The sequence below is a fragment of the Diadema setosum genome, chromosome 6, assembly GCF_964275005.1.
Source record: "Diadema setosum chromosome 6, eeDiaSeto1, whole genome shotgun sequence".
NCBI lineage: Eukaryota > Metazoa > Echinodermata > Echinoidea > Diadematoida > Diadematidae > Diadema > Diadema setosum.
In genome coordinates, this window is record NC_092690.1 from 30,667,897 (window position 1) to 30,695,318 (window position 27,422).

Sequence of the window (27,422 nt, forward strand, 5' to 3'; positions counted from 1 at the left end):
AACAAGAATTGTTTTAGCACAGAAATCCTTAAACCTTCATGGCTCTGATGTTTTGGATTTTTTTTACCCGAAAAACTTTATCAATGAAATCAATCAAATTAATTCAATATGTGTCCGAATATTGGAGCATGTAATTATTCAATTGTTTTTAATTTTCACTTCTAAAGTTAAAGTAATAGCTCCGAATCGAACGAACACAACAAACATGAACATTTACACATATTCACAACTTATTTTTTTTTCAAACACTTCACATTTTGCCCAATGCACCGCTGCATTTTTTGCACGCAGTGGTGACTTGTATATTATATTCCTACAATTTCTTGAATAGACTCGTTTCTTCAGAGCCTCTTGTCTATGTAAAGTTCACACTTTTCCAGAGTGTGCACTTTCTTTCCAACATTTAGATAGGTTAGGAGAGTCCATTAGAATTGAGTTATACATCATTTTAAAGGTCAGAGTTTGCTCTTGTAGAATCTGCCGTTAACTAAAAATCCATGTATGTACTTTATGTTTGTTTTGTGGTGCAGGGTCACATATGCTAAAACATGTTTCTGGGTGAGTCGGGGGATTGCCCGGGATGTCCACGCAGATAACCAGTAGAAGGACCGTAGCGGTAGCACCTAGGAGGCAGCACGCACGCAACTACATCGTAACTAGAACGTGAATAGAAACGTAAGTAGCTTACGTCCAGCACGCACGCAAAACTCGTCCAAATCCTTGTCAGCTCGGAGAAGATTACCCTGCCTGCTGGAAAGTCCATACACGCAACGGGCCCCCGGAAGGGTGTGACAGGGACTTAAGACTACAAAGAGACAATTTCGACTTCCGAATAGAAAAATAGTACATGTTCCTGGAAAAATACTTACTTGAACCTACATCCTGAATCGATGTTGTTACCTGCTGCACAGGCACGTTTTGGACTTCCTGTTTTGAACACCGGAGTAACTGTTAGTGCAGTAATGATCACGTAAAAAAAAGAAAAAAATATATCAGCAAAGAACACTAACAGCCTCACTGATTTCATTCTTTAGTATCCGTATCTGGGATACGATATATGTTTACACTCGATGATACATTCCAAAGGCAGACCAATCTAAAATTAACATTTCATTAGACTGATATTTAGGATATATATATATATAATATATATATATATATATATGTATGTATCTCAGCCTGCCATACGCACTCGGATAGCACCACAGGTGAAGCGGAATATTTTCTGGCACTTCTTTCTTTGCTTCTGTGAGAAGACAAAGCAAAGATACAAGAACGCCGATCAAAAAGAAAGAGGCAACATTCACTGACATCCATACTGATATTGTTTTATTAAACTTTTTATAATGACACAGGACTTGGTACAAGTATGTGTTCTTAATTCTATTCATGGAAAGTCATGGAAAAATTGAAATCAATAATTAAAGGGGATGGCTAGTAACTGATCAGTGGAAATCAGTGGAAATGCTGGGGGATAATTGTACTAATCATTGAGGGTTCATTTAAGAGAACATCATATATCTGTTGTTGTGTGAAAATTATTTGCTTCAGAATGGTCTCATATTCAAGTAATGTGCAGTTTAATGTTTCCAAGTTAGCATGCCTGTACAGTGACGGGGCATTAAACTATACATTACTTGAATATGAGACCGCTCTGAAGCAAATAATTTTCACACAACAATATATATATTATATATATAATATATATATATATATACATTAAACCTCGCATGAGTCGAAGCTCTCGGGACTGACAAAAAATGCGTCGACTTAAGTGAACTTCGAGTCTCGCGAGAGTCGATTTTTTTTCGACTCAAAGTTATGTACATGTATTATAGTACATTTGCATGTAGTGTGTGTGTGTGTGTGTGTGCGTGAGTGTGTGTGTGCGTGAGTGTGTGTGTTTGCATTCAAATGTGACCGTTCTTGAAGATGATCTTCTTATTTCGTTCTAAATTGAACATGGAATTTGTATCAATACTACATGTAGTAGTTAAACGTAGTTCTGAGAATGTCTGCGCCAATGTGGCAATGTACATGTGCTATGTACGTAGCCATCTCTGTCAACCTACCCTGAGACAAACACTCTCCCAGGCCCATCCCACTTCCATTGAACAAAACTATACAGCCAGCCGGGCACGCACAAACAAGGTCTGCTCACTTGTCCTGTCACTAAAATATTAAAGCAGCGATTGGTTGACCAAGGAGTTCTGGCTTGACATGGATAAAGTATGGATGTGCTGTGTGTATGGATAAAGTATAGATCGATGTGCTATGTGTATACATGTGTACATGTGAATGTATTATACATGCGTATATACATGCGTGCGGAGCGGTACGGTGAGTGTGCATGCTTACCTGCAGCAGGTCAGGGACGGGGTTCTGCGCGTATCCGGGCACTTACCCCCTGGGCAACTACCCTCCGGATAACTACCACACGGATAATTACCCCCCCCCCCCAGGTCTATTCTCCCCTAGGGCAACTACCCCCCGGACAACTACCCTCCTAGGGCAATCACCCTCCAGGGCCATTACCCCCTAGGACAACTACCATCCGGTCATCTACCCTCCTAGGGCAACTACCCCAAAGGGCAGTTACCCCTAGGACATCTACCCCCCCGGATAACTACCCCCTGGGTAACTACCCCCTGGATGACTACCCCCCGGATAACTACCCCCTTGATAACTACCCCCGGAGAACTACCCCCCCCCCCCCAGTTAACTACCCCCCGGATAACTACCCCCTGGATAACTACCCCCCGGAGAATTACCCCTTGGGTAACTACCCCCGGATAACTACCCCCAGGATTACTACCCCCAGGATAACTACCACCCGGATTACCACCCCGAGATACCCCCCCCCCCCCTCCTGATACTTACCCACTGACAACCCCTCCCCCCCCCCCCCCCGAAAGTTACCATACACACGTTGTAGTTTTTCCATAAGTTCATAACACCATATCAGAAGACTAAGCTCATATAGGCCCTACATAATGCACCTTTCTCTTACACTGTCATCATTTACTCTTTTGGCTGGTCATTTTCTACCATTATAACACATTAGACGATAAACGTAAGAAAAGGAGAGTTGATTTCACTGCAATTCATATTCCCTTAATATTAGCGAGGGACCCTTCGATATATAAAGCCATAGTTTATGATAGGATCCGGGCACGGTTTTAGGAAAGTTATCAGTCCTGACAAGCTATCAGTTCCACACAATTACCAATCGTTGTAGGTCGATCAAAGCAGGTCCATGGTAACAAGTCAGTGACTCGAGCTTATCAATCAAGCAGAACCCATGGTTTTATTGAAATTATTAGAGACTAACAAGATGTCATAACTGGCAACTTTAATCAAACGGTGCCCTAATCTGTCATTTGAGTAAAATTACAGCTTATTTTACATACAAGTAGAAGTGTGCTAGTTTTCAAATTAAATGTTCTCGACACTTTAAGGGGAAATCAAGTTCAAATATAAGCTAGTCTGATTAGAAAGAGTAAATTATTACGAGTTTAACGGTATTTCTTTTCTTCTTTTTTGTGTTAAAAAAAACCGAGTTGTTAACGAAGTCTTTTGTCCTGCACCCTCTTTTTGAATAGATCTAGAGAGTTGTAGTTGACAGAATCCTTTTTACATTAGGGCTGCTCTGTTTTATCCCGGCCATTTTAAGACTATTTTTTTTTCACAAAAACTTGAATCCTTCTTGGAATGACATGCTCTTTAATATTTCGTAAAGGGTTTCTAATTATCTCACCCAAAAGATAATGAAAATCTGGGGGGCATTAAGGAACTTGTCGGATGAAATATCTGACAAGTCAATTATATCCGACAAGTTTTGAGAATTTTTTTAGTCTGATTGGCTGATTTCTCTGAACTTGTCGGATGTAATTGACTTGTCAGATATTTTATCCGACAAGTTCCTTCATGAAGTGAACCCCTGATGTTAGGTCTCGACCAAAACCAGACGATATGAAAAAATGTTGTTGTTGGTTTTTTTTTTTCAATTCATATAGCAAACGTTGTTCGAAAATGACAATGAGAGACGTTATTTTCTGGGGGGGGGGGGGTTATTGCAAGATGGGTGATTGTTTGGAGCCTAATTTTAATAAGGAGTAATTGAGTATATGAATATAAAAACGACCCAAGTCCATGGAAGACCATTTCGAGTAAACTAAAAAAAAAAACTTCATACCTTTTTTTTGTCCAATAATATTCTGTTTAACTGTGATGGGAAGGCACCATTGTATATACCAATTAGAACATATATTATTATGACAATTAACATTAACATTAATTGTGGAGAGGCCATTTTGTGTGATGGACTTGGGTCGTTCTTTGATTCATATACATGATATTTTGCAATAGAGATGAGAGAAAGACGAGAGAGGGCGCTATAATATGAATGTAAGAATTACCCAAGTCCTTCATTCTTACATTCATATAAGATTTAACTCATTTATTTCAGATTTATTTTCATGCGTGGATTCCTTCTTTTCGTTATACATTGCATATTTATACTTCTTCGGTTATAACGACATTTCGTTAAAACGAAAAAAAAACAAAAAAACAACAACAACTGCCGGTCCTGAGCATTTCGTCATAACGGGACTGCACTGCACATGAACACACACGAGATAATCCCTTGTAATGAGAGAAAGAGGAAAGGTGAGTAATGAATGACAGGAGTTATACCTCCACGGTACATGGACAGAGAAAAGCGAGAAGGAAGAGTAAGATGATGGGTCAAACCAGGGCACGTGAGGCACGAGATATAAGCTCCTCAAATTAAAGAAGGGTTACATGGAGTTGTGATAAACGATAGACGATTGTGGTTAAATATATATATATATATTGCAAAAAGTGAAGTGTAACATTTCATTAAAATGTCTTTAGTTCAATGGTAAAGGCTGTCAAACTTAAAACTTCTTTTATACTACTATCAAGAGAAATCCGAAATTTCGGAACAGTAAAAGAAAATACAGATTTAGCGAAAATAGTTTTGGTTAAAGGCATTGACATTTACTGGATTACCGGGTAGGACATGCAGGGACAGTTTCGTTTTTGATGAACATAGAGTCTAAATACAGAAGGGAGAAATTAAGCTTGTATACATAAATCGATAAAAACGATACAAAGATGTTGTTTTCATAAGATGAAGTATCAGTATGGCATCTCCGTGATTCCTGGCAAATGATACAAAGAACTTCGTTTCCTGTAGTAATAATATTCTTTTTATTAAAGTAAGAGTGTGTGTGTGTGGGGGGGGGGGGGGAGGGGGGCAATGACCCGGGAGGTAGTTATCCAGGGGGTAATTGACGTGGTGCACGGTCCTGGGGGTAATTTTCCTTTTGATAGTTATTTAGGGGAGGGGGAGTTGTAGGCCTACTTATCCGGGGTAATCATCCATGGGAAGTTATCGGAGGGGGTAGTTATCGGGTGGAAGTTATCTGGGTTATGGGAGGAGGAGGTAGTTAACATGGGGATAATTATCCTGGTGGTAATTATCTGGGGGGGGGGGTAGTTATCCTGAGGGTAATTATCCGGGGGTTAATTATCAGGGGGGTAATTATCCGGGGGGGGGGGGGGAGTTATTATCCGGGAGTAATTATCCGGGGTATCCGGGGGGTATCCGGGTTGTAATTATCCGGGGGTAGTTATCGGGGGGGGGGGTAGCTCTCCGGGGGGTAGTTACCCAGGGGGTAGTTCTCCGGGGGGTATGTTATCCAGAGGGTAGTTCTCCGGGGGGTAGTTACCCAAGGGGTAGTTCTCCGGGGGGTATTTATCCAGGGGGTAGTTATCCGCGGGGGTAGTTATCCAGGGGTAGTTATCCGAGGGGTAGTTATCCAGGGGGTAGTTTTCCTAATGGGGAATTACCCTGGGGGTGATTGCCCTATACTAAGGAGGGTAGTTATCCGGGGGGTAGTTGTCCTAGGGGGTAATTACCCTGAAGGGTAATTGCCCTTGGAGGGTAGTTGTCCGGGGGTAGTTGCCCTAGGGGGGAGTTTTCCTAGGGGGTAATTATCCGGGTGGTAGTTGTCCGGAGGGTGGTTTTCCAGGGGGTAGTGTTCCTAGACCCGGTTCTGCGACATGCCGATTTTTTTGTTCTCCTCTAAATGTAATGAGAATGCCAGAGAAATCTTCTTTGGCTCAAGTGATGTAAACTACATGTATTTTGTACAAAAGGGACTGAATGTTTTACTTCGACTCAGCCGAAATTCGACTCTCGTACTTCGGCTTACAGAGACTCCAACTCTCCCGTTTTCGACCGGAGATCTCCAGCCGAAAACCCATTTTTGCAAAATCTCCCGTTCTCCCGCTTGAGATTTGATTTCTCCCGCCCTGGCTCTTTGTCTCCCGTTGGAAAGGATTTCTTATACTTATTTCTATCGTATGTTGAAAAAATAAGCCTTAGATAGCACCAGAAAACATCTAGAACCCTGGGAATTTCGCGCTTCGCGCACATCAAGTTGGAGTCTCTCGTTTGCTAAGGGTTTCATGTGGGAGAATCTCCAGATCAGAAGGTGCTTGGGGTTGGAGTCTCTGAGCTTATCCAAATATTTCTTAGAGAAAATACATGTACATAGGGAAAAATCTGGACTTTTTATTTTGCTTCGAGTTAAGTGATTTTCGACTTGCTCGACGTCGACTTATCCGAGATTTATTGTATATAATATATATAAATATATATATAATGTGCTCTTAAAAGAATCCCACAAGGAATGGAACAATCATCCCCCTCATCCCCCAGCATTCCCACTGATTCCCACTGAGTAGTTAGTAGCCACCGCCTTTAATTATTGAAATTAAATTTTCAATGCACTTTAAATCGGCAAATAAATGAAATGAATGAATGAATCGATAAATAAATGATTGTCAGATACAAACCGTGTGCCTGTTTGGAAGAAAAATGGCCCCAATGAGTACGTACATGAACGATACTGATACGCCTTCGCAACGTGACTGACTATGCGATCCTTTACACTTTTAAGTCAGAATTTTCTGACTAATTTTTGAAAGCACAAATCAGCTGAATAATTTATTATATTCCACAAAAGAATCTTGCTGAAGGATTGGTCAAGAAGTGATTACGTGATGAAGCGAAGTTTTGCCCATCACATCACCTGACAAGAAAATTTCGTTACACTTGTTGTAGTCCCTTTTGCTTCGCTGATCGCTTTACTCCATACAGTCTTAACGCGAGATGAGCACTCACGAAATAAAAGTTCGCGGCACTGTGGGATTTCACATGAACTAGGTCAAATGAAAATCCAAAGTGCAACGCACTTTCACTTCGGTACCGCGCGCGGTGCGCGGAGAAAATTCGTTGTTTTGCCATCAAAGATTGTAAGCGTCATTAGCCATGTCTACACCTATCCCAAAACTTGTAGTTATACTAACTACGAGCGCAAAAATGCGTTCCCCTAACCACGACAAAACTTCGATGCCGTTCACACCTACATGCAGTTAGCAAAACCTCGAGATAAAGATAACTACGATAGAAAATAAAGGGCGTCTAGTTTGCACATAGGGTTGCACACTATTGTGGAAAAAACTGAGCGTCGTGGTTAACAAAACTCCGTTCACATCTGTCATAGTTTAAGTGCGCTGCCACAGCGCGCTTAAACTACGCGCTTAAACCACGACAACACCCTAAGAAATCCTGTGGTGTTGTCGTGGTGTCTTCGCCTTAAGGTTTTGTCGTGGTTTTCTTAACTACATGCGTCTACATCTACGCTAACTTGGATTTTAGTGCCTCGTAGTTTACAAAACCTCGAGGTTTAGAAAACCTTAAGGTAAAGGGACCTAGGTGTGAACCTCACTTTTGTTTTTCATCTACGCGCATTAGTCTAAAGTAAACTACAGTTAGGGTACCGGTCTTCGACACTTTAGCATATTTCCTTGTTTACCATCAATACTGCATCGTTTTACCTCGGAATTTCGATATGAACTTGAGCTACAAAGGCCAATAATGATATGCCTTGAACGAATTCCAATTTGACTGCACTCGTTTTCAATTTTAGCGATTTCCGTCACGCCGTCGCTGGCATCAGATTTCGATACCCAGCATCATTTTTAAGACACAATCACAGCGAGCATCACGCATAAATCACATGGCGCTTACAGTATAATGTACACTGCATTGTGGACGCAAACCAGCAAAGTACCGGCGCAAGAGCTTGCTGTTTCCTCTGTAACGTGTCTTAAAGGGGCATAGTCCCGGTAGTGTAGAGGGCGCTGTTGATGATACTGCCGATCACCGTTGGCATTGATACGAAGATAACCGAAGTTGAGCTGTCATCAAGAGTAAAGTGCATAGCTGTTGCTAAGTAACGTTGCCTTCGTTGTCTTCTCTGCGCATCACGTAGTCTGCAGTAATGCCAGGGTGCGTGCATATGTGCTTGTTATTATGACATCACAAAAGAAGTTTGCTAAAGCTGTCATCCCCCTCAGCCGAATCATGAGCCGAACTGTGTGATCCGACCACTGACTACAGTGAATCGGACTTCTTCGGACTCGGGGAAGTGGGCCAAAGCGTAAGCGGTAAAGAGGAGTCGATAGCGTACAAGTGTAAGTCTCTATAGGAAACTTGCGCCGTGCGCCCGCGTACGCATTTGACTAAAACACGGGGACCATGCACCTTTAATATGGGAATGTCAAAATCTGGTGCCACATTCTCAAAGCCAACTCTTTCTACAAGTTTGCTCATTTATCTAGAATTCAGCCATGAAACCACTAAAGACGATTATGAAATCGAACATCTTGGCAAACAAACTGATACTAAAGTATAACCGGCATGGGTGCATTTCCTTTTACCTCGATGTTTACAAAATGCGTCATATTGTTTGGACCCCTACAAAATTAATGGTCGACATCAAAATTTCTGCTGACAGTGGGTTGTTTTTCTCCTAAATATTCTATCGTCGGATTATGATAACAAGTGACAAACGGTGTTTATATAAGGCTAGAAATGTGATTGATAACTTGGTTGATTGTTGAAGTCAGACGTTTGTATCGAGTATAAGATTTAATAAGAATTATCTGCTGGGTGTCGAAATCTGGGTCCTGTCGAAAACTGGTGCACTAACGGTACGTAGCCTTAACCCTAATGATACCTAAAAACAGCTAAAACGGTTTGAGATGTGGAATTAAATAGGGATATCTAGGACCTATAGATGTGGAATATAAAGCAAATAATCAACTTTTAGTTTCAGGCAATGAGACAAACTATCACTTCCTCGGCTCTTTCCTCAGCTGCGCTTCGGAGAGATAGCCGCATCCAGATCTCCTCGGAAGTGGTAGTTTGTCCCATCAACTTCACCAACGTTGATTATTTGCTTACTATGCTCTACAGTGATTGCATGGAGAGAAAAGGCATCCCAGTATGCATTATTGAATTGCTCCAGTTTCATTCTTAAGTAATGGACCTGAGAAAGATTCGTATAATATGCCCCAATGAATACGAATTTTCATCCCTTTCGCCTTCGACACTGTCTTGGATCCCTTACTTACCTTTCTCAGATTCATTCCGTCAATGATTCTCTTCAGTAAGTGCGGTTTTGTTTGGTCAGTGGTGTTGGGCAACAGTGCAGCTGTACATGTAGGGAAATGGCAATAGCTATGCGGTTCTCTGTTAGAGGTGAATAACAACTCATGGAAGCCCATAACAATCAGTCTGAAATGGCAATGTAAAGTTTGATTGCGGTTAGGTGATTATCCGGGTCTGAATTAGAGCTTAATTGTTCGTTTTGAGTGAAGACCAGTGACAAATTTATGAAGTGAGTTTACCATGAGAATAACTAAACTTCTTAAAGCTGATTGGTCATTATCACGGTACCTTTGTAGTTACATTTGTCTAAGATAACAATAGTAAGAGTGTCCAGGTGCAAGTCATCTTGATTCAACTTGCCTTAATGTCTGGTAACTGTCTGCACTGGTTCCGTCATTATACTGATCATCATCAGTTCAGTTGGCAGAAAATGCATTACTTTGCCATGGATAATATTATTCACGTGAGCCTTCTGCTTTCCAATGTCATTCAGCCAAGTTCTGCCAGTATGATTTTTTTTCTTTTAATTTCATTCTTAGTCTTTCTTCTTATTTTCACCTCAACCTTCCTTTCAGCAAGTGTATCTAAAACCTTTTTATTTTACCACAAGTTATAATAATGATTGCAATATTTTATTCAGCTGTCTATCCAGTTTGGTATCATGCGAAACGTCAGCAACACAATTGTCAGAAAGGGATGCAGAAATGCCTTTCAAACGAACAGTTTGGATCGTGTCATAGTCGCAGCATTGAGGTGGTTTTTTGATTGCCTTCGTTTTGTTTTTCAAGCTTTTTTTTTTGTGGCTAAATTTGTTGTTATCATTATCTTTATGATCCTGATTGTGATTATGATTAGCATCGCAAACATATGTGTTATAATTACATGAACACACAGAGATTTAGGGACAGTTCCTCAAAACGAGCTATTGTATTTTCTTCAGCTCCTAAAATAATATTTACTTCTTTCAGACAGTCGGTTTTTCATGAGATTGATAACATCATCTGCGGGAAATTAGGTGAAAAGAATGTTAAGTTCCTGTACCATCACATTCTCTGTACTTTCAATTTTATAACATAAGAACGACCGAAAAGAAAATATCGATATAATTCTTGTCCTTCTTGTTATTATCAATATATGATGATTATCATCAGAATTACCTTCTTGTTATTATCAATATATGATGATTATCATCAGAATTACAATATGGTTACAGGCTTTCCACTCTCCATTTCACACGGACAAAGAATGATTGCCCAAGATTACTTTTACGAAGACTGGGAAGTAATAATTCAAATCGAGCTCATTTCATGGTATACAGAGTTTCATACACTTATTCTCCCCTCCCCTCCCCCCCCCCTCTCTCTCTCTCTCTCTCTCTCTCTCTTTCTCTCTGTCAGCTTGATTTCCATTCATTATATTTCATATTAATCATGGTAGTATTATTTGCTCTTGTTATTGTAAAACACACCACAACCTTCATATGCAATTTCCATTCATTTGATTGATATACAAACTTAAAATAACAAGGCTGGTGCGTTGGATTAGTCGGTAGCGCGTCTGCCTCCGAACAAAGCGACCCGTGTTCTAGCCCGAATCTTTACTAAGCAATGCTGTGTGAAATCATACCGTCCCGTCAAGCAAGCGGCAGAACACTCTGTCGCTCAGACAGGACAGAAAATGGAGGTCCCAGTGTGAGAGAGCCATGACTCCTACACGCAAAAGCCCCCTTCATTCATTCATTGCAAAGAGCAGGATGTTTAACCTGGTGAAGTGGTCCCACCTCATATTCAACTGGACCCCATGGAAGACCAGCTTAGCATAGCTGAATATGGGCTATCCAGCCGTCTTCTCAGATGGAAATGAACAAACAAACAAACAAACAAACAAACAAACAACGAGAAATTATGTAATCACGTGATACCTGCAACGTCTTGGCGATTACATATTTCTGCAGCTTCACGAAGTCGACATCTAATCGCGTAAATGCTGCATTTTTGTCTCGACACCCAGTCTTCCAGCATTTTGTCTGTTCTAAACATCCATTCTAAGTTCTCCCTGTTTCTGGCATCTATGTCTTCTGGCTTCATGCGTGCCTCTTCACCTAACTTCTGGCAGTGCCGTTTGGTTATAGCAAGAGCTAGCTCGTATATGTATTCTTTATTTTCTGTAGATGGATGAGAAGAAATATAGATCAAAACATCGCACCCTATTACCATGAATAAAGCAAAGTACAACTAACAATCAACATGAGGCCTTTAAGGGAACGCTTCTTGAAATAACGTCCAAAATCTATTTTGATTTTTAAGAAATGGCATGTCATGTCAAACAAATAAAAAACGGTTAATTGCCATCATCCCTCTGATGGAATGTGTTATCATAGTTTTACAATATCAGCCGTGTATGCAAAATGACAATGAAATATCGGCTTGCGTATCACCTACTAAATAAAAAGAAGAAGAAAAGGGCTCCGAGCATTCTCTTTTGCGAAAATGCACACCTTATTGTGATTGTATGCTAGACATTCCAAGAAATAAAATGAATGGAGAAAAGAATATTTACAATTTGTACTCCAATGATTAATTGTTAGACATGAACATAAACTATCCGTGCATGATATTATTCCCGAATTCTACCAGAATACGTCGATTGTTAGTTTCCCGGCATTTGCTTTCCTAGCAAATGTACACACAATTTTGCACAATTTTGAAATCTTCTCTTACTGTATACAAATCATACTCTCAAAGGAATGTGTATGTGTGTATTTAAGGGCTTTACAGGTGCATAAAATTAAGTGTCAACATCGGAATGATTTTAGAATGCTAGTCAACCACTCTCTTATATTCACTTACATAGTGGTACCTCTTCCAAAGGATATGAAGATATTGTATATCCAATTTCTTCTGTGATAACACGTATCTCATCTATCGTTCTGTGTCATATATCAACCACTGTCCACAATATATTTTGTAGACATAAACAAAAACAATAGTCCACCTCTAAAAATTATAAGCTGCAATTGTATGGTGAGCAATAATTACGTAGGATATATATGTGCCTGATTATTACACACTTATCTCCCTCACTAACAAACACTCTCATTCAACCCCTCCTCCTTTCCGTTTCCTCGTCTCTGTTTATGCAACTGTCACGTTATATTTACTACATTGTGTCAACCGGACTTCAAGAACGTTTACCCATTAACAAGGTTTTTCGCATCGAATCATAATTATAGTGAGGCATTTTCACTTACTTCTGACGACGAACCGATAAACCAAATAGGCAACACCAAACACAACCACGGCAACTAGACTGGAAACGAGCGCTACAAAAGAAATCATTACAAGACATTACAAGAATGGCTTTGTGATCTAATTGATCTTTTGAATCTGCATAGACATTGAAACAATAACTATCTTCTTCTTCTTCTTCTTCTTCTTCTTCTTCTTCTTCTTGTAGTTATGCGTCCTTCAGAATTGAAAATTATTACAGACCAGATTTATGCTGTGCGTGCTGTGCTTGTGTGAATGTGCAGCAAAGAAAAAAAAAAATGATTGAATAAAAATCTGGGGGCGCGATTAAAAATCCATCAGTAGTCTACAAACATAGCTAGCCAAGAGCTTAAGGTAGGAAGGCCTCCAATGGTGGGGATATAGTGGATATCAGGATCAGGGTTTTTTTTTTAACGAGCAGAAAATGTGCGTTATGATTTCGACTAATTTTGACTTTTCTGCATTGCTAAAGCGTGTCTAAATATTTCACTTCAAGTTCAAGTTGATTTTATTTCATTTCCAACAGCAAACAATCCAATCCAATCTCAGTCTCTTTATTCATTTAAGCATGAACTTAAATTAGTTTTTCTGAATGCATATCTATAGCTATTCTTCAATCCTCCTCGACATTCTCTGTTCATACTTCACATTACTGACATTATCGATTATGTAACATGTGTCTCGCTCGTGATTTCTGTATTATCTCCTGAACTTCCTTTGTACACATTTGGTATCTCTGCTATTGTACACTGCATCTGACTTGTACCTCGCTCGGGTGATCACGCAACTCTCAAGAAGTCTTGTGCCGCGGACATTGTTTTCTTTGTTTTTGTTTTTCTTTTTCTTTTTACTTTTTGGCGTTTATATTTCTCCAATTCACAAATTGCCATTCCTTTAATTACATATACCAAGTAAGAAATAATCACATCCGCATCTGGGAATCTACACCCTACAAGCAATGCTTCTATGTAAATTCCTCATATTTCACATGTTTTATTGTCTTATAAGCTGTACTTGGCAATTCATCCAGGCTTTTGTATTGTGATGTTTATGTTTTATGTATTTGTTAAAACGTAGAATATGGAACAATTAAAAAAAATAATTATAATTATAAATACAATGAAACACTCGTATACACAGATGTCAGGAAATCAGTACCACAATGCGAAGAACAGAATAACATCGTAAAAGAGATAAAGGTAGATTATCAACAAAGATACAAATAACTGTTACGTCACTGTGGTTAAAACAATATTGCTGGAAATGGAGGGGACTACTGAAAAGCAGGGCTTGTAGAATGCAGTCCCCTCGTACAGAAAAAAATATAACTGCAAAAAAAAAAACAAAAAAAAAAAAACACAACTACAACAATTTCCCTAAGCGGTTGTAGAAAAAAAACAACAACACACAGACAGAGTAATACAAACGTACATGCACACATACCAACATTAACAAACACAAAGCGGCTCTCTTGTAAGGAAAGATTGATGAGAGGACAGAAAGATAGTAAGGAAGGTAGGTAGTCCTCAAGTTTTATCTGTTTGAAACACGTGTAAAAACAAACACAACCAGCTGGCTAAGTTGTTTTTTTTTTTATGTCAAGTTCATATATGTATAGGCCTATTGTCCTTATAACTTTTGAATAAGGTATACGTGGATATAGCTGACCATTCAGTGTAAACTTCGATTACTGAATATAATTGTCTTATAAAAATGGGTAGAAATGGTAAAAACACACTGTCTATACTGTGATTAAGGTACGAACGACGGAAGTTTGATCGAGTACCAATAAGCATGCCAACGAGAATCGGTGACCAAATGATGTCTGTAGTCGCGGACGAAGGCGGAGTCACAAGGGTCACATTAATCCGCTGTAGTGTGACATGGGTGGTATTTGATTCACCTACACAGGCGAAGACCCCGGACAAACCTGGCAAAGTTGTGATCGTCGCGTTGATATTCTGCGTGCCGTCACCATCATTGCGTGAGTATAAGTAAGCAATAGAGGATACTTTCGTCTCGTTGTGAAGCCAGTATATATTGACATCACGTGGTGGCACGTTTCTTGCCTGACACTGTAGTGTGGTATTTTGCGGGTCGTAAAGCAGGAAGCAGTTCGCACTTGAACACCCTCTGACCGAGAGGAAATCTATGGCAAATAATAACCAAGGGTGAAGATGAACATTGTGCACGTTAATACGCACTTCAAAATCACATACGTTAGATACAGAGAGAAAGTGCAGGGTTGTAAAAAAAGATAAAATATAAGCCAAAGACAATGTTTGCCTTATATCTGTAGATTAACTCTTAACTCTGCATTTTTTTTTCACAATACTTTCTGTAAACCCCTAACTCTCCATTTTTTTTTTGGCATAATTCAAATTTAATTTTAAGTGCATGCAGCCTTAAACTCAAATGACTGTTACTTTCATTGGTCGAAATCAAACAAATAATGTTAATTATGATGAAATAATAATGATAATAATAATAATAATTATTGTTATTATTGTTAGTATTATTATTATTATTATCATTATCATTATTATTATCATCATTATTATTTCATAATGTTTACGAAGCGTTCTTGTCTGTTTTGAAAATGAAAATCAAATCTGAACATTATTTCCGATACCTCTCGTCACGTATAACCCCTTCTCCGATATTTGACATTACTCTAATTATGTTATTTTGACGCTTAGGACATATTTTTCTATTTCTCTTTTGTTTTGCAGTATTGAAAAAAAAAAGGTGAAAGTGTAAATTCATGACAATCCTGGGCTTGATCTTAAAAGCAGATAATCTTATTATACCCTCATCTGCAGCTAAATTGCACAGGAGACAAAGGCATTTACTTTGAATACTCTTTCGTGAAAGCTTGCGGAATTTGAAGTCCATTACTATTCCTAGTTTCGAGTGTACCATTCTGTTCGCAGTTTCACTTTTTTTGAATGAAACAAATCTGAATATTTGCAAAATAACATTTTCATCGTTCGAATGCATGTTATAATTTATGATTCTTTCCATTATATGGCTGTCAGCTACATGTATGAAGGACATGACAAAACTTTTCGTCGAGTCTCCTAACAAGCTTTTTCTATAAGAAGGATTCAAACTTTATAAAACTGGTTTTCCCGGTCAATTTCACACTTTTGTCATTCAAGTTCCTATTCCGAGCATTCGATTTCACTCATTCCACGGTCGCAGCACTGAATCAGCAAACAAATGCAAAGTCGCACACACTGATTTTGCGTGAGGACTGAAAATAAGTGAAATGGGTCAACCTAGCCGAACTTGACTTTTTCATATTTTCTGAAAGAACGGGTCTTCATTTACATTATGCTAAAATTTGGTATCATAAATTGGGCAGGAAAGTGTGTTTTTTAGCAGTTTATCTCGAACATTTTTGGTAGAATAGTGTGATTAGGTGTGTCTTTAGAATCCCTTTTTCATTTCTGAAAAACCTTGTCCCACCCTTCACGTTCAACTCAAATAACTTTTGAAAGGATAGTGCTACTGCTTTGAAAGTTGGCATTGATTATGAACAGAATGTGTTAATGAGGCGTGCTTAATTTCAGTTTAATCTGATAATCCCTTCATTCTTGTTACTCTGGTGGTTGACTTCCTGTTTTTCGTCCCAGTCAGCACAGTTTGGTAAAGATTAAGCGCTTGAATAGACAATGTACTTCAGAGCCTCTTATCTCATTTCACAATTTTCCTGAGATTGTGCTTTCTTTCCAATATTTAGATAGGTTAGGAGAGTCCATTTGATTTGAGTTATACTGTACATCATTTTAAAGCTTAAAGTCTGCTCTTTCAGAATATGGTCTTAACTAAAAATTTATGTCTGGTGACTTTTTGTTTTGAGGTGCAGGGTCACATATAGGGATTTATGATGATTATCTATTTTGCAGTAGAGGTCCATCTGTTCATCGAAAATTTTGAACTTGCGCTTAGCGAGGAATATACAGGCACATGTCCCTCGGATTGGACATAAAATGGAGGTCCCATGTGTGAGAGAGTCACAACTCTTGCACGTAAAAGATCCCACTTCATTATTCATCGCAAAGAGCAGGGTGTTTAAGGCTAACATCCAACTGGACCCCATATGGAAGACCAGCTATTGCAACTTAATATGGGTTATCCAGCCATCTTCTTTGATGGAAAATGAAACAAACAAACAAACATTAGGCACTGTAAAGGCCTACAAACGAGCATTATACGTAGGGTTGGGTGACACCTTCGAGGAAAAAAAAAAACCAATTTCGACTATATTGAAACTGATACATGAGCATTTAATACGTCTTGTTTGTTGTTTATTGCTGTCTTATTGGTTTACTTTTGCGGGACTATGCGAGATCATTCGTGTGTCCGTTTGTCTTTAAATTGATGAATTGTCATAATGTGTTTGGTATTGGGGCTTTGTCAGCATGCAATATCATCAAGAAATACGATGAAATTGTCGTTGTGTCGTTTGGATGCACTGCTGATTGGACAATACAATTTGAAATTTATTGAGAAGAAAAACAAAGAATACATTTTCCTCGTTAAATTAATTGCACGAAGTAGGAACTTGATTGCCTAAAATGAAATTGAACGCTCCAAACAAGCTCATTGGGACTATCACATGACTATCGCGTGAATTTGAATGCCCGAGTAGGAAAGTCGGTGCTCGCATTTTGAAATTGGATGCCAAATCGTGAATTTGATTTCACGAAAACGAAATAGAACGCCCCTAAATAAAATTGATCGCTCGTATTCTGAATTTGAATGCTCGAATATTTTCGCGTGCGTGCCCTGTGTGAATTTGAATGCGCATTAATGAATTTGACCGGGAAAACCTATAGTAGAAAATTTAAAGCTTAGAATTTGCTAACCGGGATTAAGTGAGAAATTATTTCTGCTGCCGAACGCCATATATCCTGGTGATGGTTTGCTTTGATTCTTATGCAAGGAGTAAATATATTTTGGTTCATGGTCATTCAATATATTTTGTACGCATGGTATGTGACGTTATCAAACAGGATGAACACTCTATGATTATGTTAAGAATGGAACACTCCTGATATATTTCTAGATCTATCTCATTTAGCACCTCTTCAAGGCAGGAGGTTATAAAACACATTGCCCCGTCATCATTGCATGTAAATGGGCTAATGTAAATATATAAAAAATAAAGCGAAAGTCATTGAACTCTTGAAGCAAACCTCTCACAGAGACATCAGTACTGTTTTCGATGATGACTCCTTCGTCATCCGTTACTACGCAGTGGTATCGACCGGCGTCGTCCTCATCGACTCTTTTGATGACCAGCGAGTAGTTGTCACCAAACTCCACCAAACCCGCTTGGTAGCTTTCGCCATTGATCACATTCTCGTGCCACATTATCAAAAGGGTGGAGGAACTGAAAGCATTTCCTGGATTCATTTCTATGTAAAAATGGGCGGATATGATGAAGAACATGTATATCCCGGACGTTTAGCTTTTGGCATACAAACATAACATTTCGTGATACGGTTAGAGCTTCTCTTATCATCAACAAGAAGAAAATCTAATAATTATAAAAAGAGGAATATTGGTGAGCTCTATATCGGACGTTTTATTTTCCTGAAATTTTGTGTGTGTGTGTGTGTGTGTGTGTGTGTGGGAGGGGGCTGTAACATTTGCAATATTTTATGTATACCGGCTTTCTTATTATTCCGCATAACAAGAATGGTCGGGTTCCTTATGTTAGAATTTTAACTTTCGTCGGATTTTTGTGGAGAGTATGAAAACTATACATTTTTGGAAACGTTACAATATAAGCAATCAGAAAAACAATGTTTCCATTTGCACCGAATCATTTATGGCCACCATCTTGGATTTTATAAAATGGCCGCCATAAACAATGTTTTTTTGTTAATATATCTCAACTTCTAAGTGACATAGAGCTTTTATTTTGACAGCTAAACTACCATTTTCAGGGTCAAAGAATCCAATGCTCCTAGTTTCATGTGTGTTGAGACATTTCCTATAGCATTTCTCGCAAGTACTTACTAATTTTGTGACAGATTACGTAATATCAATTTACAAAGATTTTATGTAAGACTAATGAAGTGTCTGTCTAGGTCGTTTTTCAGGGTTTCCCCGCACTTGCGTGTATGTGTGTGGGTGTGTGTGTGTGTGTGTGTGTGTATGTGTGTGTGTGTGTGTGTGTTGGTTGGGGTGCAGTACCGGGGTGTGGGGAAATCAAGGTCAAGCCCTCCCCCCCCCCCCCATCTATCTGCTTAAATGGAAGAATCTAAAGAAGGAACATTTGAAAATTTATAGGTTTTTGTGATTATTTCCCCCTGATTCTTGTTTTTCTTCTGATTTTGTTACTTTTTTGGGGGGGAGGGAGGGGAGGGGATAAACATCAAGCAATATTCCAGGCTGAGCGATTCCAGCATGTGTGAAAGCAAGCCACTGACCCATGCACGAGCCATACCAATACTCCTAGAGGGGGCACATGAGTGGTCAACCCTGCTGACTGTGATCATTCAAGCAAGTCAACTGAGAAACCTGACTTTTGAAGAGCACCCTACAGTCATTTCATTATTTTGACATTGCTCTTTATGAGAACGTGGTTGAAATGCTGGATGCCAGACCTAACCCGAAATGCCCAGTTGTCCCATGACTGGGAGAACTTCATGTTGGCTTCTGTATGTGCTCTTGGTGTCTCCTGGCATTGATGATGATGGGTTATGATATATCTCAGCATCAACTTCTATATTATAGAAGCTGATATTTCTAGGTCTGCAACAATAAGGCAAATCCTGAAATGTACACATTACAGGGTGCTTGTCATGCCCACGTCTATTCATGTAATTATGTAGCTCTCTATGAAATGACAGTGGAAAAGTTCTTTAGAGGAAATCCTATAAGTGAAAGAGGTCTGTCTGAAGGCAACAGACCAAGTTGAAGCTAAAACGAAGCAAAACAAGCAAACACCACTCTATACTTGAGGCTTTGACCACTACTGATACCATCACGGCTTTCGAAGAATGTAAGGAATAAAAAAAAAAAATAGAAGAATGCAATGTTCACGGCAATGATGAATTACCTACATAAAGTCGAAGCAATCCTATGTTTTGTCTCTGCAACCAGAAATGCAGATCAATCCAGTATCAGGTCAGAGATGACACAAAATATTCCAACAAGCGGATTCCTTTTACAAAGCAAGTCAAAGGCAGACCTGATCAACGATCTTGCTTCAAAGACGCTAGTGTAGTTAAGAGTACTAAGTACAACACAGAAACATGTCATCATCTCTTCTTCAGGGCATGCCAGGAGCAATAAAAAGACTTTTTTGTAGGATAATAATCATGAAGAGGTAGACACACTGTTGATCTCTCATGCTGTCCTAGCATCACAGCGAAACTCATCAAATGCAGAGGTTTTTCTTCTCTACAGACACAGATGTCCTTCTTCTTCTTCTTCCCTTCTTCTTGTGATTAAAGGGTGTGTACAGTTCTGGTCAAGGTGTAAATTTAGCTTTTAACGTTTTGCGAGATATTCAGAAACCACTCTATGAGATATCAAAGAGCATGCAGTTCTAGGGGGTATCAAAAGTTTATTCGATGAAAATCGGTTATGAAATGGCTGAAACATCCAAAAACATGGTGAAACAAAGAGATCCTAATAAAGTTTGGGCATGTCGCCTTTTAATATTAGCACTTTTTTGGCTATCTCAACCATTTCATAACCAATTTTCATCAAATAAACGTTGAATCCTTTTTAAAATTACATGAATTTTCATATTTCATAAGAGGCTTTTCATTATCTCTCTGAGGAATGTTCAAAACATGAATCCCTACCTCAACCAGTACTGTACAGTCCCTTTAAGTGTGCCTCAATCAATTAGCTGAAGATTCTTGCAGATTGTTAGTGTTCTAATAGTCATAGCAAATAATCACTAGTGTTAGTTATAACAAACTTTGAGCTCGTGCTGAAGAACACGTCCATACTCATGACCTCTGGGTTATGGATATAGAACCTATATTATGGAGAGCCATAGGACCAGTCGTCTATGCGTTCACTGGTGCTGATAACACTGCATGGAATGCTATACTCATATCAACCTGGTTGCAAGTTTATATGAAGGCAGAAGAGATGTAATCAGTTCTCTGTAGATGCTTTCCACAGGGGATGAAGGGACTGAATTTGGTTGCTGGCTACTCTGGCAAGCTTTGTCTGTGCAGCCTACTAACCCAAATACATCTACATCAGGACTATCTCCGAACTGCGATGGCATCTCTTCTGCAAGCATAGGGGAGATGTTGACAGGCTACCTTCCACCCTTGGAGCTGTGAGACATATCCTAAGAGTCCATACCCAAGGCAGAGTGAGAGGACCCACCAGCATTGCTCTGCAGGATCCTCAGTTTAACCCATTTCTATCATGAGGAGCATGTTTTCTCCCCGGTGGAACATTTAAGTATGATCATTAATTTGTGCAATAATCAATGAATCAGAAAATGTAATTCGGGTGAGTTTACGGTTGAATCTAGCTTATTTTTTTTTTTACCCCTGAATTTCTTTGCTTGTGCGGCATTGAGTGTCACAATAAAGAGGACACTCAAAGCAAGCACAATTAATGTATGGACTGAAGGGTGGCCACAATGGAGATTGCAATAATGTAGAGAAAGTTGTTGCCTCAAAGAATAAACCCATATTTGTCATTAGGGGTATATTGGTTCTTAATGGACACTAACTACCAAAGTGGACATTAATTAAGTCTGATTACTTGTAGAACAGTTAATGAAACAGAACATGTCAGTTTGTTGTTGTATCTACTGCAAAGATTTTTAACCATTCTATTTCTGTGCCGAGGCAGCAGCGAGTGTCAAAATGATGAGGGTATTCCGGCCAAAAATGAAACTGACTATGGCAATGAGTGAGACGAGATGGAAAGAAAGTTGGCTGTCTCAGAGATTAAACCATTTTTTTTTTTTTTTGTTAGTAGGACCATGCTGGTTCTTTGGTTAGACACAACTCATAAAACCCAATACAATTAATCAATTTGATTATCAATTTCATGCTGATTACTTTAGAAAAGTGGTCAGTGTCAATTTGCAATAAGAAAAGAAAAAACAAAAGTAAAAAACAAATATAAAATACATAGGAAAATCCAAAAATAACAAAATACATAAGAATTGAAATGACTTTTATGATGTACAATTGTTGAATATGCTACAAAAGATATACAAACCAAAAAAAGTAGACTCTCAAATATCTAATTAGACTAAAATGTGATCTTGGGCATAATTTGCATAATTAATTGATAATCTAAGATTAGAAATGTATTATTTCAAAAAATCGTCTGACACAATCGTGTAGAATACGGGTGTCATGCACACCAAATTTCGTCGCGATCGAACCACTGATGGCCAAGATCTGGAGGGGGGTTGGGGCAGTTTTAGCACAGCCAAAAACGCCTGGACCGATTGGGGTTAATGGAACATTTATATCTGATTACTTGATAGAAACAATGAGATAGGAAATGTCAGTCAGGCAGGTTCACAGTTGCATCTGGCTCTTTTTTTAATGCGGTTTTCTCTGCCATTGGAATTCTTCTTCATGCCTCAGAGATTAAATCCATTTCTCTTATAATGAGTATATTGGTCCCACAGCCATGGACACTAACTTATTGCAATGTTCATGTCTGGTCACTTGTAAAACAATTAATAAAATTGAAAATGTCAGTCATGTGAGGCTATTGCGGAATTTAGTTTATCCATTTTGCTACCATTGGATTTCTTGGCCCTGAAAATGGTAGTTTTGCTGTGAAAATCAAATTTCTGGGTCATTTAGAAGCCGAAATATTGAAGAAAACATGTTTTACGGCGGCCATTTTGGAAAAATCCAAGATGACGCCCATATAGGTATCAGCGCAAATGGAAACATTATTTTCCTGATTGATTATACAATAACCTTTCGAAAAATGTATAATTTTGATACTCTCCAAAAAAATCTGGCGAAATTACATAAGGAACCCGATTATTTTGTCGACTCTCGGATTTTGTGTCAATACTATCATCAAAGAAGCAAACTCTGGTTTTCCATTACGAAATAATGTATTGTATTCGTTGAAAACAAACACCGATTTAAATCAGTGATAAAATCAAAATATCTCGGCAAATTGCGTTTCACATCTGATTTTTTTTTTTTTTTTGATTTATTGGTTTCTGTATCATCGTGGTACCTACACATTCATGTACAAATATAAACATAAGTTGTTTATACTTAATTTCATTGAATAGTTGCCTTTGACATTCATTTAAAATGATTCAAGAAACACACTTGATTCTTAAAACGAGTGCATGCGTTCCTAATGATCGTTTAGGGGGTGATCTATCTCCCGGACTTTGCGTTTAAAGACAACGTTTCTTGCTATCTGTATCATTGAATTGATAAAAGCCATCACCTTTGCGCCATTGTACGGTCTTGGGTGTCCCATGGATTTCGCACTTCAGTTTCCCTTGAAGTCCTCGCAAGAGAACCGGGCGGACATCAACTACTACTATGCCATATAGTTTTCGCCAACCTGTCAAACAAAGAAGTTAATAAAGACAAAGAAATATGGCGAGTTCTAATATTACTGACTTTGCTACAAATGATAAAACTGCCAAGTTTTCCGTGGATCTAATAAACACTACTTACGATCCCACTCACATTTCGGCTGATTTACAATTTTTTTCTGTCTATCACGAGTCATTGTAGAAGAGCAATGTCAGTGCCTTGTTTACCGATTTGACTTTCCCTAAAGGTTTCCCTAGTCCCTAGGTGTTTCCTTCGCGACCAGGGATGGCTACTGTAAACATAGTGCATTTTTGTGATGTGGTGTGCCAAATTTAACATTTTTAGGGTTGTTCTGGAACGTGTGATTATGAAAAAAAAAGTTAATTTTCATAAATGCACGGTTGCATGTTAACTTAATGCCCAATGGATTTTATGGGGGGGGGGGGTGATTTCATTAGCATATTTTGTTCTATGCGTTTCTTTGTATTGTGGTGACTATTTTGGTGAATGGGTGACCTTGGTAAGGTTCAATGGTGGGGTTATGTGGAGCGTTAGTTGTTCTATCTATGTGCTAAAATGTGACAGTGATAAATGATAAATAAAGTAAACAGGGGAGGCAATGCAGGAAGAGACGCTAGATTGCTAGCTTATATAACACGATCAGAAACAAATAATATTTCATCCTGCAATGTTTTAGATTGTGTCACTTTCATATCCATTCTTTTTTGGGATAACTAGAGTAGAAATAAACATAAAAAAATGAAAACTAGCATTACACAAAACAGTTTTTTTTTTTTTGTCTATCAAATGAAACGGCGTATCTGAATATAAAGGGAACGTTACGGAGACTGCCGTTTGGAACTCGCCAGTCACCACGACTCTTGCAACTCGTGCGACTCGAAAGATGAAATAGTTCCCCTTTTACGTGGCTTACCAACTTGTGAAAAGACTGCCAGCAGAGAAGTAGTAATGATGCCAAGAACTCCATCAAAATTCATTGTTCTTAACTTCTTATCCGCTATTGTACCTGTCATGAAAGAACAAATGTATATAGCTATACTTATTACAGTTACAAAGGTACATTGATGAGCTACTACACTCGTGTTTTCGATTTGGCATGGAAGACGAAACGATGAATAAGGGATAGGTTTTCCGTCGGTCAGGTTGTTCAAGTCTTTCTTTCGTAACATGTTGTCATTTTCTTGAATCAAAATTATTTCATGCATACCTGTGCTGCTCACCTATAAAGCGAGGCTTAATGAGTTCTAATGTTTTATGCTAGATAAAAGATGAAATACATCAGTGTAAACACAATCGCTTATAGCCCCTGTTCAGAATAACGATTAGAAACACGTGAGGAAATAACATTCAGTTACTATTTCAGCAATTAATCAAATCACTCGTGACTCCATGATAAAACATTATATTATTTTGTTTCCACTATTCTTCAGTTGTGGTGTTAGTATCTTCATTTTTGTAAAGACAGAAAACAAGACTTGTACGTTACTTTGTCCTATTATTTGCACTACCGTTGGCATCTTGTAGCAGAACAGGGGCGGATCCAGGGAGGACCGCAACCGGCGCACGCCCCTCCCCCCTTTATTTTTTTGGTGAAACAAAAGAAATAAAAAGAAAAAAAAATGAGGGGAGGGGTGAGTGCGCCCCCCTTTAATTTGTAAACACGCCCCCTCTTAACGGAATTCTTGGATCCGCCCCTGCAGAATATACAAAACTTAGTCATAATTTTGATAGTCATTTGAACTGTTGCTGTGTAAATGAAAGTGAAACTGCCGTTATAATCTTGATGGATATGTCTTAAATCTTACTGCAATATGCGTGTAGATTGAAAACAGTAATAAGATTGAAAAATACGCGCATGTTATTAGATTCGCATTATATTGAAAAAAAGACATTTTTTTTTTTTTTTGCCTGTATCACTACCCATGTTTCCAAATGAAATATGGCATTATCCATGGCCTGTTGCTCACTGCAAAGTTAAAGGGATAATCAATCTAGTGATCTGTAATATTTACAAACTACATTGTGTTTTGATTTGTTCGAATATGGAGAAAAGAGATGGGGAGCAATGTTCAAACCTAGCCCGAAGTCTTGAGTTCTTATTAGACCAGTAGCAATTAGAACTTCGAGTTTTGTGGCCAGTCCTATCCGTCGAAGCAACTCAGATTTGCCTGATATATCTTCTGTCATTAATGAATGAAAAAATAAGTTATTTAAAAATCTTACAGTATCCAAACATCGTTCCTCTCTCAGATTGAATAACTCCATGGATAAAGTTTGCAGGCACTGTTGCAAATCTTTTAGTATACGAGCACGTTTTAGGCTCATTAGACGTCATGCATGCAGCCTACTTGCGAAAACATTCGTATCAACAGTGATTTTTGTTTTGTGTATGTGTAAGTGTGTGTGTGTGTGTGTGTGTGTGTGTGTGTGTTAGATAGCGTACTTGTTAGATAAGTTTACCAAAGACCCAGAATTTTGGGTTATAAGTGCAAGTCTAACTTGATTAAAATGTAACAAAAGATAATTACTCTTGCAAATTATACCACTTCTCGTTCATAAGACGAGCATGCATTTTTATCTTTGAAGTGGGACAATTACATATTAAAGATGATAATGGACGTAAATTCGCGATAGAAAATACGGAACGAATTATCAAAATTATACTGACTATATAATCAATAGACAAAAGGTAATATTGAGAAGAGGTAAAATGTGATGCTTGACAATATCAATGCGATTAACCATCTACAGAATGTCTTTCTCGGAATACTGGTATTAGGTTTGAACCCCTAATCAATCAAGGAGGAGGATACAAGTGATATTGATATTTTTCATGAAAGACTCGATTGCGAAAAAAGGAAGGTAATAGTTACGTTCAGACGGTGATTCCCAACTTCAAGGTTTGCTTATTTCGAGGATAAGATCTTGTCCCTTTAGTAAACTGACGGTATAATGATTTGTGGTTGAATTGGGGATTAAGATTTGAGCGTTTTTTCAGATATTGGAACCACTAATTAAGTTTATTCCAGAGAGTACAACCATGAAAATTGTAAAAGGAATTTAACGTATACTTGATGAAAATCGGTTTTGAAATGACTGAAATATGAAAAGTAAAGTAAAATTATATAAAAGATGGGGCCGACCCGTTCCTACATTCTCTTCGTTTCTGGAGATTAAACCCTTTTCAAGACTGATTTTCCTTTCGTTAAATAGACTGGTAATTCCTTTTGAAATTTTGGACCCTTCAATATTTCATATTTACGAGTGGTTTCTAATTATCTCTCAAACATTTACAAATTGAATCCCCATCACAAACAAAACTATACCATCTCTTATCATCGAAGTTAGCTTACTTGAAGTTAACCATCACCGTCTGAACGTAACTAATATCTCAACTATGTCAACTGTTCCCAGAAACCAAGTAGTTATGCACAAAATCACCTTGATTAGTATATAGCCGGTTTTGGCGACAGAGAATGTTAGTATCAAAATTAGATGGACGTAGAAGCCACTGTCTCTGACAGCAACAACACATCTTGATGGTACTCGTGTGATATGTGTGCTACTCTCATGCTTGAAAAGCCCTCGATAGTGGATGCACGTAAACGAGAATATTAAACTAAGAGTCTGTCTTTGATTACATTGCTATCATGATGTGTGATTCAAACGTTTGACACTTCGACCTCACTAGCATATCTTATATGTATAACGTATTAATGTAAACGTTAGCTGAGATAACCATTCCATCCACTTTATCCATGTTATCACGCTCTTTAAGAAAGATTAATAACATCTCCAGCCAGGACAAGTTGCATATGCAGAATATGCAGTAAAGAATGATCCTCTCAAAGTTTTGTCTCCTCTCTTTACAGACGCATAATCAAACGGTGTAAGGCCAAGGTCCACTAGGGTAAAGTGCGCCAGATAGTAAAATGGTAGATCTCGATATGAAGTCATTAAGGGGGATGGCTAGTAACTGATCAGTGGGAATCAGTGGGAATGCTGGGGGATTGTTGTTCCGCTTCTACTGGGATTCATTCAAGAGTA

At 38.5% G+C, this 27,422-nt stretch overlaps 1 protein-coding gene across 1 annotated transcript in view; it reads right to left on the reverse strand.

Annotated features, from left to right (window-relative positions):
• LOC140229718 (uncharacterized) overlaps nt 1-27,422 on the reverse strand; it is a 42,383-nt gene that overhangs the window by 3,527 nt on the left and 11,434 nt on the right. Inside the window, exons 2-8 of the mRNA XM_072309958.1 lie at nt 24,289-24,381; nt 23,260-23,379; nt 18,024-18,245; nt 14,606-14,968; nt 12,801-12,872; nt 11,472-11,714; nt 1,193-1,246 (exon numbers count right to left, since the gene is read on the reverse strand). Coding sequence (XP_072166059.1) covers nt 1,193-1,246; nt 11,472-11,714; nt 12,801-12,872; nt 14,606-14,968; nt 18,024-18,245; nt 23,260-23,379; nt 24,289-24,352 — 1,138 coding nt within the window. The 5' untranslated portion in view covers nt 24,353-24,381. The remainder of the gene's footprint in view (nt 1-1,192; nt 1,247-11,471; nt 11,715-12,800; nt 12,873-14,605; nt 14,969-18,023; nt 18,246-23,259; nt 23,380-24,288; nt 24,382-27,422) is intronic.